Source organism: Myotis brandtii, unplaced genomic scaffold (genome assembly GCF_000412655.1).
Source record: "Myotis brandtii unplaced genomic scaffold, ASM41265v1 scaffold1013, whole genome shotgun sequence".
Lineage (NCBI taxonomy): Eukaryota > Metazoa > Chordata > Mammalia > Chiroptera > Vespertilionidae > Myotis > Myotis brandtii.
The window spans coordinates 5,303-17,963 of record NW_005353379.1 but is presented as its reverse complement, the minus strand read 5'-3'; the positions used below and the strand labels follow the sequence as shown (position 1 = coordinate 17,963).

The following is a 12,661-nucleotide window of genomic DNA, read 5'->3' as shown; positions in this document are numbered from 1 at the left end:
CCGCCCCAGAATTCTCGCTGAAGTCCTAACCCCCAAGGTGATGGCGTTGGGAGGTGCCTAGATGATGAGGGTGGAGCCCTCCTGACCCGAATCGAATGCCCTTATAAGGAGACCCCAGAGAGCGCTATGGCCCCTTTTCTCAGGGGAGGACACCCCGAAAGATGGCTGTCCAGGAAGCAGGCCCTCACCAGACACCTATCTGCCGGTGCCTTGGTCTTTGACGTCCCAGCCTCCAGGCCTGGGAGACGTAAATATCTATTATTTATCCGCCACCCAGTCTTTGTGGTATTTGTTGCAGCAGCTTCATGCACGAAGACCCCACCCCGTTGTAACCTGCCTTCCCCTGGGCACCCCTCCAGCAATGCCCCCTCAGGGAGCCGTGCCTGGTGGCCCATCCCCCCAGCGGACCAGGATCACTGCCTAGGAAAAGGCGGGGTTCCCCGGAACCCATCCCAGGCCCTGGCCCACGGCACTTGCTCAGAGTTGGGGGAAAGGTTTGTGAATCAGCGCGAGTGAACTTTCTATGCTCTGGGGCAGGGGTCCTCAAACTACGGCCTGCGGGCCACATGCAAATACAAATATTGTATTTGTTCCCGTTTTGTTTTTTTACTTCAAAATAAGATATGTGCAGTGTGCATAGGAATTTGTTCATAGCTTTTTTTTTTAAAAAACTATAGTCCGGCCCTCCAACGGTCTGAGGGACAGTGAACTGGCCCCCTGTTTAAAAAGTTTGAGGACCCCTGCTCTGGGGGGATCCGGGCCTGGCGGTAAGTTTCTCCGTGACCTTGTTCTGGGAAGAGAAGCACATTTCAAGGCCAGGGCCCTGAAGGAGAACCAGAGCCGATAAAGTAAATTTCCTCCTATCCCAATTTGCCTTCTGCCTGTGGAGGGGGGCCGGCCCCGCGGGGGCAGTGACTGGGCAGAGCCTGTGCGGTGGGAGCGGAGCCAGGCCATGTGGGAGATCGCCATTGGATATCAGAGGCCAGGGGTGGGCGAGTGTGCAAATGAGAGTCTGGCTTTCACACAAGCAGCTCCAAACAGGATGCCCTGCTGTCCCACTCCTCTGCGCTGCACACCTGAGCCAGCACCGTCCCGGCTGGGGGCTTAGAGCTCCTTGAGGTCCGCTCCCCACCCCGAGAGGCAGACGCAGGCCCACAGAGAAGCTGACCGGCCGGCCGGGGCCACATTCAGAGTCAGAAGCTGGGCAGGGGCCGCATCCAGGCTTCCCATTTAGGTTCCTTCCAGCTTACGGCACCCCAACACCATGGGGCTTGGCACCCCAACACCATGTGGCTCGGAAAGAGAAGCGAGGCTCCCCCCACCTGACTGCAGCGAGAAGGAAGGAATCCGACAGGGGTGGCAACACCTCGTTTTTATTCTTTATTTCTTTCGGGGGGTGCAGCATGTGGCACACCGTCACCCCGGGTCTGGACCCACTGCATCGGGCTGGGGGGCAAGGCCCCCCCTGGTCCTCTTCTCTGCACTGGAGTGGCAGGAAGCTAAACCACCAGGGACACCAGGGCGGACCCAGTGGTGCCCAGGATGACTTTGGACGACAGGGACAGCCCGGCTGCTCCTGCAGAAGAAGCAGGGGCTGAGCAGAGAGGGCCCAACAGGCAGGGACAGCTCCGAGGGGCCAGAGATGCCGGACCGGGCCTCTCAGGGGGGCCTGAGGCCCACACACCCAGCCAGCACCCTCCTGGGCTTCCCACCCCCCAGGACCTCTGCTCAGGGCGGGCTGCTGCAGGCAGCTCCCCAGGAGGGTGCACTCCGGGGTCACCCTGAGAGTGGGGAGGGGCTGAGCCCTAGGTGGGGTGAAGACCTCCAAGTAACCCAGCAAACCCTTTGGGCAGAGCCCACGGAGCCCACACAACCGAGGCCAGGGCTCCTTCCCCCCTCCAGCGAGAGGACCCGGAGGGTGACACAGGCACGGAGACCGAGGCTCGCTGGGCTAGGACCGGGCTGGACCCTCTGAGGCCCTCGTCCTTCTCGCCCCACCGGGGGCACTTACCCACAGACTGCAGAGTAGCCACCAGGCTGCCAGCAGCGACCCCGCCCCCGTTGGCGATGGCGGACACCGACATCATCTTGGCTGCCAGGGAGGAGGCGGTGATTCCTGCCCCAGTGAAGCCCACGGCGCCCAAAACCACGGGCACAGCGCCCACGGTCACGGCTGTCCAGGGAGAGGAGCTGGGTCAAGGCCACGCTCAGGGAAATGGACCTCCCCCCAACCCCCACCACACACACACACACACACACACACAAGCTTGGGGGTCTCAAGGGGGTGGGGGAAGGGGTGAACTCTGAACTTGGGAAAGACTGGGCCTGGCCAGCAGCCACAGGACAGGTGGGGAGAGCAGGTGGGGTCGCTGGGGACGCGGCTGGGCCTGGCTTAGGTCTGCGGCAGGACCACCCGGGGAGAGCCCCATCCTTGGGTCTCAGGGTCCCCATTAGTGCGCTGCAGGCCTGGGGCGCGGCCTCCAGCTCCTGTCTTGGCTGAGGAGGTGTCCAGGACGGTCAGCCCCGAAGCCAGGGCCCCCCATGAGCCAGTAGCTCCAGGGCAGCGTCCCCAGGAGCAGTCAGAAGCCTGGGACCTCGGGGCACACGCCGTTCAGCCTCGGTAACCCTCTCACAGCTGCACAGGCAACATGGGCCCCGTGGCAGGAGAGGAAGTGGGCGCTCAGAGACATGCGTTCTCAGAGACCTCCATGTCTCCAAGTCACACCACCACTGCTCTGCCCTGAGGGCACAGGCCCCATGGGGCTGCCTCCGCCCCAGCCTCTGGGCTCTTTTACTCCAGATCCCTGTTTCTTGTTCCTGGACCCTGGCTTCCTGCTCCTCTCCGTCCTTCCATCTCCTTCCCTGACATAGGGGAGGCCGGGCCAACCTGAGCACGCACAAGGCTGGGCACTCCCCAAGTCCCAGAATCTGGGGACACAGGGCCTTTCCCTAAAGAAACTTACCTCCTCCGGCCACAGCCACGGCAACCTTGACTGGAAACCAAAAGGACATTCAGTGAGAAGGTCCACCCTGGCCTCCCTCCCATCCCGGAGCCCAGGGCCACCGACGGGGAGGGGCTGCCCCAGGTGGGGACACAGGAAGGAATGACCCTGCCTGACACCCCCACCCCCCTCCCCACCCCCCGTCTTCACTCTGAGAAGTGGGGTTTCGGAGAAGGGGCAGCTTCACAGCCCTGAGCTGGGCGAGGGTTGCCGGGCAGGCTGATGGCGGAGCCAATGACCATACTAAGTGAACATGCGGCCGTGACCTGGAGCCATCTGGGCACGGGTTTCAGGTCCCTGCGCCTGAAAACTCATCCTCTGATGCAGTTTTGGTGATTTTATCTGTCTGCTGATTTGGGGGCAGGGGCGGAGGGATGGGGAGATCCTCTAGAACAGTGGTTCTCAACCTTGGCCGCACATTAGAATCACCTGGGAAGCTTTTTAAACTCCTGATTTCTGGGCCTCGTCCTCCGGAAATTCTGTTTCTTTGTTATGGGGTGAGGCCACAACATTAGCAACAAAGAAACAGAATTTCCGGAGGCCCAGAAATCAGGGTTTTAAAAAGATTCCCAGGTGATTCTAATGTGCAGCCAAGGCTGAGAACCACGGCTCTAGGAGGCCCAGGGAAGGGTGCTGGGCCCCTGCATTTCCTTTCTACTTAAGCTCCCCAGGCCTGGCCCTTCCTGTGCGGGCTCCTGCACAATGGCCAAGTGACTTAGGGCGCGGTAGTTTGATTGGGCAGGATGTTAGTTTATCTAAATCGGGGTTGATGTTTGCTTAGTGGAGAAGTATACCGGCTCCTCAGCTGGCAGTCAGTCCCCGCGGAGAGAGAATGGCTGACGTCAGGCAGCACTGAGGAACGCGTGGATGAGCGAATGTTCCTGGTTCTTCAGGGCCTGACTTGCCCTCTCCTCCGGGCAGCCACCCAGACCCTCCCAACCAGATCTCGTCCTTGCCCCCTGTGGCTGGAGCTACTTAGCACTAGATCATATTATTACTTTTAGAATATACTAGTATATGTATTTTTTGGCCTTAGTTGGTTTGGTTCAGTGGATAGAGCATCGGCCTGCAGACTGAAGGGTCCTGGGTTCAATTCCAGTTAAGGGCACATGCCCAGGTTGCGGGCTCGATCCCCAATAGGGGGCGTGCAGGAGGCAGCCGATGGATGATATGTCTCTCTCATCGATGTTTCTATCTCTCTCTCCCTCTCCTTTCCTCTCTCTGAAATGAATAAAAACATATTTAAAAAAAACAAGAGCCCAGTTAGTAAAGATTTGCTGCTTAACGTTATTGCTCAGCAGGAGGGGTGGGGCCAAGCCGTGGGCCACCCCTGGTTTCTGATATCCAACGGGGATCTCCCACATGGCCTGGCTCCGCTCCCACCGCACAGGCTCTGCCCAGTCACTGCCCCCGCGGGGCCGGCCCCCCTCCCACGGGCAGAAGGCAAGTTGGGACAGGAGGAAATTTACTTAATCGGCTCTGGTTCTCCTTCGGGGTCTTGGCCTTGAAATGTGCTTCTCTTCCCAGAACAAGGTCATGGAGAAACTTACCACCCCAGGGCCCCGGTATCAGAAGGCCCAGGAGGAAGGGTGCTGCTTGCAACCTGCCTTGAGGCCCCCCCCCCGTACCCCCCCCACGTGGTCACCTGGGGGGGGTGCTGGGCCCCTGCATTTCCTTTCTACTTAAGCTCCCCAGGTCCTGGCCCTTTCCTGCCTGGGCTCCTGCACAATGGCTTATTTCCTTTTTTCTTAAAAAACATTTTTTTTAATTGATAGAGAGAGAGAGAAACATCAATTTGTTGTTCCACTTAAAGATGGTGATTGGGGATTAAAACCACAACCTAGGTATGTGCCCTGACTGGGAATCGAACCCGCCACCCTTTGGTGCATGGGACGACACTCCAACCAACAGAGCCACACTAGCCAAGGCTAAACTTTTCTTTTGTCCTGACAGACACAGTACAGATGAAATTCATCAGAGCCACAGAATCCTACAGGCATAGTCAGATTTTGACCAAACCCTTACCCACCCCCACCCCCACCCCCCCAGGAACTAAAGCTCAGCACAGTGAGTCAAGATGCCTCATTACTAGGGATGTGTAGGTTACATGGGCCACAATGCGCACCGTTCCTTCGTGCTAGTATAAGACACCACCTCCCTATTACAAAAGGATATGCGTTTGGTACCAATGCCGATTTCTTCGTCTTGATAAATGTGCCGTGGTTGCAAAGGTGCTACCATTAGGGGAGGCTGGGCGAAAGGGATCTGGGAACCCCCTGTACTATCTTTCATGGCGAGATGATCAGAATTCAGGGTATATTTTGATGAATTTTTAAGGCACAAACTCTATGAACTTGCCATAGACATAGGGTTTCATTTTGGGAGAGGAAAGGCAGGGATCAGAGGTGGAGTTAAGTATTAAAATCAGCATATAACGCCTGGCCAGCGTGGCTCAGTGGTTGAGCGTCGACCTAGGAACCAGGAGGTCACACTTTAATTCCTGGTCAGGGCACATGCCCGAGTTGCGGGCTCCATCCCCAGTGGGGGTGTGCAGGAGGCAGCCGATCAATGATTCTCTCTCATCATTGGGCCCCCCCCCCGTACCCCCCCCACGTGGTCACCTGGGGGGGGTGCTGGGCCCCTGCATTTCCTTTCTACTTAAGCTCCCCAGGTCCTGGCCCTTTCCTGCCTGGGCTCCTGCACAATGGCTTATTTCCTTTTTTCTTAAAAAACATTTTTTTTAATTGATGAGAGAGAGAGAGAAACATCAATTTGTTGTTCCACTTAAAGATGGATGCATTCATTGGTTGATTCTTACATGTGCCCTGACTGGGGATCGAACCCACAACCATGGCACTCTCACCATCTGAGCTACCGGCCAGGGCCACGATGGTTTCTTCATTTGTAAATAAAGGACAATATTATCTTTGTCGGGGGTAGTTTTGAGAATTCAACCAATTGGTCAACGGCGAATGCTAAGCCTAGTGACTGGACTAGCGTTTGAGAAAACCCAGCCGTCCTTCTTTTTCATCATCAGCTGAGGAGTCCTCCTTGTTCCTCACCAACAGGAGGGGCCAGGAAAGGGGGCCAAGGAGGGTGTCCGCTAGCCAAGGCCAGTTACCTCCGAGTGGGCTAGCGGTCATGGCTGCCACGGGGGATGCCAGCAGGGAGGAGGCTTGCAGTGTCCCCAGCATGGACCCCAGGGAGGATGCTGCGGAGCCCAGGGCGGCTTTGGATGACACGGTGAGCCCTGAGGAAGAAGACGGGGTGAGTGCACAGGGGCCAGCCGTCAGGCAGGGGTCAGAGGCCCTGTGGCTGCCTTCCCCCCATTTCACGCCAGGTCTTTGGGCGGGTGGGGGTTGGAGAGAAAGGTCAGGGCCGGTGGGCGCACATACGCCCCCCGGGCCGCAGGTGGAAGCGACATCGGAGGCTCGCCTAGCAATACTGACAGATCTCAGAAACATCGTTTTTCATGCAAAAAAAAAAAAAAAAAAACCAAACCATCGAGGGAGATATCCATTATTTAGTAAGTAAAGGAGAACACATGCAAACAGGAAATACCCAATCTGCAAAAATATACATTGAAAAACAGACACACATTGAACATATTAGAAAGGCTGACCTTGGGGTTGGGTGGGGGAGCAAAGGAGCAGATGAACAGCAAAATAAAGAAATAAACCCAAGAGGGGCTCACACGAACTAACAAAGAAAATAGGCCCAAACCGAAGAATTCTGCTAAAACCGGCGCTCTGGATCTGAGACCCCACATTGCAAACTGCTGCGCAAGGCGGGACCCAGAGATAAGAAAACTAAAGGAGGTGACGCCCTGGCCAGTGTTGTTCAGTGGATAGAGCATCGGCCTACGGACTGAAGGGTCCCGTGTTCGATTCTGGTCAAGGGCAGGCTCCTCACCCACCCAGGCCTTGGTCAGGGCTCGTGCAGGAGGCAACCAATCGGTGTGTTTCTCTCACATCGATATTTCTCTCTGTCTTTCCCTCTCCCACTCTCTAAAAATCAATGGAAAAATATCCTCAGATAAGGATTAAAAATAATAATAATAATAATAAAATAAACCAAATTTCATTTAAAAACAAAGTAACTAAAGGAGGTGAGTTCTGGGGGTGGAGCCGGGGGAGATGAGAGCCAGGGAGCGGGACCCAGGCGGGGTCCCCTCAGTCCAGGCCCAGTCGGGAGGGCACCCGGACCCCGAGCCTGCCCCTTCACCAGCCAGGACACACCCCCAGCGGGAGGCCCCGCAGGAACACCCCTCTCTCCCTCCCTGTGGGGCCCTGAGCAGGAAGGACGCTCCCTGGCCCTCCTCCCCAGCTGCCTCCTGCCCCCTGCGGCCCTCCCAGGAACGCTCACCCATGGATGACAGCCCAGCCAGGACACTGCTGGAGGCCGCCCCAGCTTTGGCCATGCTCGCTGCTGACAGGATCTTGGCAATGACGGAAGAGGCCAAGACGCCTTCCATGGTGCACAGAGCAATAAGCACTCGGGGGAGCCAAACCTGCAAGAAGCTGCGTCAGGGACAGGGACACTGGAACTGGGGTTTCCCCACCGCCTCTACAGGGGCTGGGGGAGGGGTGGTTGAGAGGCTTCTCTGAGCCTGGGGGGCAGCAGGCCTGGAAAGGGCCCAGGGGTGGGAACTGGGGGGATGGAAGTGGAGGGTGAGGTGGATGGGGTAGATTTTATTTCCTCAGGTGGACGGCTTCCTTCCGCCTGAAAACACATCGACTCCTTAGATATTTCTAGAACTCCCTTCAATCTCCATGGGGCCACTTAAAGGCACCAGAATGAGAAAATCAAGCCGGGCTGGCTGACTGAGGGTCGACCTATGAACCAGCAGATCACGGTTCCATTCCATCAGGGCACATGACCGGGTTTTGGGCTTGATCCCCAGTGTGGGGCGTGCAGGAGGCAGCCAATCCATGATTCTCTTTTATCACTGACTAGAGGCCTGTTGCACAAAGAGATTCATGCAAAAGGTCTTCCTTTCCCCTGGCTGCTGGCACCAATTTGCCTCCGGCACCCGGGGCCCAGGCCTTCGCTCTGGCCGAGTTCCAGCCAGAGCCGGCCCCGGAAACATCAGGCTTCGCTGCTCTGTCGGCCCCAGAAACATCAGGCCTCGCTGCTCCACCGGCCCCGGGCCCTGAGGCCTCGCTGCTCTGCTGCCCTGGTGCTGTCAGGCTTTACTCCACTGCTTGGAGCCTATGTATGCAAATTAACCGCCATCTTTGTTGGCAGTTAATTTCCATATCATGCCGATTAGCCAATGGGAGGCATAGCGAAGGTACAGCCAATTACCATGTTTGTCTATTATTAGATAGGATGTTTCTATCTCTCTCCATCCCCCTTCCTTTCTGAAACCAATAACAACATATTTAAAAAAAACAGAAAAAGAAAACCAGAACTGATTCCACTTTGAAGGGTTACTCTGGGCTCCCGCTCTGATGCAATCTCTCCACTGGCACAATGGTAAGGCTGAGATCACCATCTGCCTTTTATATATATAATTTTTTAAAATATATTTTATTGAATTTTTTCCAGAGAGGAAGGGAGAGGGATAGAGAGTTAGAAACATCGATCAGCTGCCTCCTGCACACCTCCTACTGGGGATGTGCCCGCAACCAAGGCACATGCCCTTGACCAGAATCGAACCTGGGACCCTTCAGTCCGCAGGCTGACGCTCTATCCACTGAGCCAAACTGGTTAGGGCACCATCTGCCTTTTATCAATAAGAAAACATTGTCTGGCACAGAGAGGGTGAGGGATTCACCCAAGGTTGCAAGGACTTTATGTTGAAGTGCCATAGAGCCCTAGCTGGTTTGGCTCAGTGGATAGAGCGTCAGCCTATGGACTAAAGGGTCCCGGGTTTGATTCCGGTCCAGGCCATATGCCCGGGTTGTGGGCTTGATCCCGTAGGGGGCGTGCAGGAGGCAGCTGATCAATGATTCTCTCTCATCATTGATGATCTCTCTCTCCCTCTCCTTTCCTCTTTGAAATCAATAAAAACATATTAAAAAAAGAAAAAAGTGCCACCAACCCTGGTTCAGCTGCTCCCAAAGCTCCGGCTTGGTGTGGCTCTGATCTGCTTCCTTCTAAACCTAACTGGTCTCCTCCCCTCTCTTCCCCCACCCCTGCCTGTCGCACCCCCACCCAGGAATGGATGAGGCGTAGTCCTCAGAGTCCTAGAGCCGGGAGGGGGGGGTAGCTGGGGGCTGGAGCCCCTCCCCCCCTTTTCTCTGATGAGAAACAAGGTATTTTGTGAGTGGACCCACAGGGGTCTGCACTCCACTCCCTGAGCCCACAGGCCATCCCATGCCATGAAAGGGGCAGCCCCCCCCCTCCCCTCCCCAATCCATGTCTTACCTAGAGAAGAGGATTCTCTGAAATGCAGAACTGACTCTGCCTGAGGGTTTGAGCTGTGACAACATCCAGGAGGCGGAGCAGCCTCGCCCCCAGGGATGCCGAGAGCAAATGAGATAAGTTTCCTTTTAGAGGAAACTGAAACTGCCTTTGTTTTACAAGAAACTGAAACTGCATCTCAATGTTTCCCTCTCCCAGTCAGGGGGGGAATCCTGCTGTTGTAGGTGTAGAATCCGGCCACGGATCCACCACTGTGGGGTAACGGAAGACGCTTCACCATTCAATTCGGGAATGGGATGTGCACTCTGCGGAGTAAAGATCATAAGAAATCAGATAAAAGTCATATAATAAAAGGGTAAACATTAACTTCTAATGGAGACAAGAAGGTGGTTTTCAGAAAAGCATTCATCCGTGCAATGGACAGATGTTCAGTTCTTCCAAAAACCTGTCCTGAAGGCCCACCTTGTGGCGTGGGTGTAGGTATGAGTCAGAGCAGGGGCCAAACTAGACCACCATATGTGTCCTCCTGGAGCTACGGCTGTCAGGGAAGAGCAAATAAGGTAAAGAACTGAATATACCGAGTGCGATTTGAAGACTTCCGGAAGCAAAAGGAGGTACAGTCCAGGTATGAGAGGAAGAGGGAGGGAGACAGGAAGTGAGGTCAGAAGTTAAGGGGGAGCCAGGCTGTGTGAGGCCTCGCAAGCCCCTGCCAGGACTGGATCTTGCGTGCTGAGCGACCTGGGAAGCTAAGCAGGGAACGACAAGGTCAGGTTCCCTCTGCCTGCTGAGTGGAGAACAGACTGCAATGTCTGTCCTTGCCATGTCAATATTCAGCATGGGCAGTGTGACAGGAACATGTTATTTTTATTTGCTTCCCTGTTCAGGAATCCACACCCCTCCCACCAGCACACCTCCCATCAAGTACTTTCGACACCAGAGAGTGCGCTAATCCGCACACTGAAAGTGTGTGTGTGGCATCATCAGCCTCAACATCCTGGCAACGCCCACCCTGATTCTGCAGGAGGTTCACAGCAGGTGTTGAGGCTTAACTCACTTCTGGGTGGAGGGACACCCGGCCAGCATGTGGGGTATGAGTTTTATCTAGCAATTGTACAAACTTTCAAGAGTAAATGCAACTTCTAGAGCTTCTGCCACCATCTCTTCCCAGCTCACTCGCAGATGATCACTTCATATTTCATCAAGAAGTATGATGCAATCACAAAAGACTCCACCCACCACCAGCATCTGTGCCCATAAACTCTGCCTTCCATCCATGGCTTCGGGGAAACTTCCCCAGCTCCTCGGATTTCATCCTCTCTTCCAAGTCCAAGGCTTGGATCTTGTACCGAATCTGCTCTCTGTCCTGAATCCCCAGAAATATAGAACTGCGCTTGGCTGTGTTCCTGGTCTGGCTCGGGTGTTTATAAAGCAGTTCTGCCCAGAAGGAGGCCTACCTGGCGGCCTTGCAAACTCAAAGACCTAAAGTAACCTCAAAGGACGGTCTGGAATGAAAACTTTAACGAAAAGCACTTATGGCGGGTAGTCATGTCCTAGGCTGGTATCTTCCCCGACAAGGTCAATCTTTACCTTAACTGAGCCTATTGTCTTTTTGCATCCATGATAGCATATCGTTGGAATGTCACAGTAATTTCCCTTTTTTCGGATCCATCAAAGCACAGCACCGCTCTGTGAGACCGCACATCCCCTCATGGTTATTGCCTTTTTCCAGACCCGTTAAAGCACAGGCACCGCTCTGTGAGACCGCACATCCCCTCATTGTTATTGAGTTAATTGTTGACTGTTAACTATCCTGCACCCACCTAAGTAAAAGAAGCGTGCGCCTGTTACTTTATTTTATCCAATCCCAGAGGTCTCCCTGCTTTGCTTTCTCCCACCCGCCCCCTAATCTATCCACTGGATTTCATGCAACCCACTTACATCTCCACTTTTGATTGCACTGTATAAAACGAGGTGAAAAACTGCCAGCCTCCGGACATTATCCCAATATGTTGAGATTCTGCTTCCTGGCAATTGTTGATAGTTTGGCTCAAATAAACTCACAAAAAAAATTCTTTACAGGTTGGAATGTTTTTACGTTAACAAGGGGAAACTAGTTACTATAGAGAGCACCATCCTAATAGCTTCCTGACCCCAAGCCCTCACCAAGTGCCAGTCAATGTCTCTGCTGCCGTCACAGCAAATTGTTGAAAGAGACCTGCACACCTGCTCTCCTCTTTCTCACCTCACAGCTGCTCCTGAAGTATGCACCGTACAGAATAGCAAATATTCCCAGGCATCCAAAAAGCTATCTATATATATAAAAGCCCAAGTGACCGAGCTACCAAATGACCAAACAACGGGTTGACCAGTCACTATGATGCGCACGGACAATCAGGGGGCAGACGCTCAATGCAAGAGCTGCCCCCTGGTGGTCAGTGTGCTCCCACAGTGGGAGCATTGCTCAGTGAGCTTACCAAGCAGCGGTGGCAGCAGGCACAGCAGATCCAGGATGAGTGGGAACAGCCCCATGCCCAGCCTGGGCTTGGGATCCTCCCCAACTGCCGGCCGCTTGCTTCATACACTACTACAGCCTTCGGGGTATGTCAGACTGCCAGTTTCGGGCCATGGCCTGTGGGATTCAGGCTGAAACCAGCAGTCTGACATCCCCTGAGGGGTCCTGGATTGCAAGAAGGCATAGGCCAGGCTGAGGGAGCCCACCAGTGCACAAATCCATGCACCAGGCCTCTGGTAGATAATAATAAAGCAAATGCTTATTTGCCTAATAATAAGTTCATAGCACAGGAAACAAAGAGAGCCGAATCAGTCAGAAAGGAGGAAAAGAGAAGCTTTAATCTGCATTCCCCGGTGAAATTCACAAGTCCCAAAGGCGTGGCCAGTGAATTTGCGCCAGGGAGGGAGGCACTTTTTTTTTTTATACAGCTGATTAGTGAGGGGCTGGGTTCATGAGCTGTGAGAGTTCCCGCCATGGGGGTCGTCACGGTTTCCGGGAAGGAGTCTGTGTCGCCATCTGTCTGGCACGTTGACCTGTTAGGAATTACAGGGAGGGTCCAGTATCTCCGCCACCATCTGCCTTACAGTGGCATGCATCCGCTCCTGGGCTTCCCTTCGACCTAACACCTACGACTCTATTAAGAACTCAAAAGATACACATACAATGAACAAAACCTGAGGATCCTTCTAACCCCCTTCTCCATCGCCCTCCCCAGAATGTATGGCTGCTTATTCCCATGCATGGTTGATACTTTCCCCATAGAAAGCCCTTGGAGGCC

At 54.6% G+C, this 12,661-nt stretch overlaps 2 protein-coding genes across 3 annotated transcripts in view; one reads left to right on the top strand and one right to left on the bottom strand.

The window, feature by feature from the left end:
• Positions 1-1,355: 1,355 nt before the first annotated feature.
• LOC102262931 (interferon alpha-inducible protein 27, mitochondrial) lies at positions 1,356-9,481 on the bottom strand. Of its 2 annotated transcripts, none has more exons than XM_005853232.2 (6): positions 9,375-9,481; positions 7,368-7,512; positions 6,124-6,252; positions 2,964-2,993; positions 2,012-2,173; positions 1,356-1,576 (listed from the first exon to the last, which is right to left on the bottom strand). In XM_005853232.2, the coding sequence occupies exons 2-6, from the start codon at positions 7,474-7,476 to the stop codon at positions 1,500-1,502; spliced, it is 507 nt and encodes a 168-aa protein (XP_005853294.1). In that variant the 5' UTR covers positions 7,477-7,512; positions 9,375-9,481; the 3' UTR covers positions 1,356-1,499. The 2 variants fall into 2 exon arrangements, with proteins under 2 accessions (XP_005853294.1, XP_014390744.1); XM_014535258.1 differs by lacking the exon at positions 9,375-9,481 and adding an exon at positions 9,049-9,101 and having other exon boundaries at positions 1,484-1,576.
• A 2,399-nt stretch (positions 9,482-11,880) lies between these two features.
• Positions 11,881-12,661, top strand: part of LOC106725197 — a 2,206-nt gene continuing 1,425 nt past the window's right edge. Inside the window, exon 1 of the mRNA XM_014535400.1 lies at positions 11,881-11,969. Coding sequence (XP_014390886.1) covers positions 11,881-11,969 — 89 coding nt within the window. The remainder of the gene's footprint in view (positions 11,970-12,661) is intronic.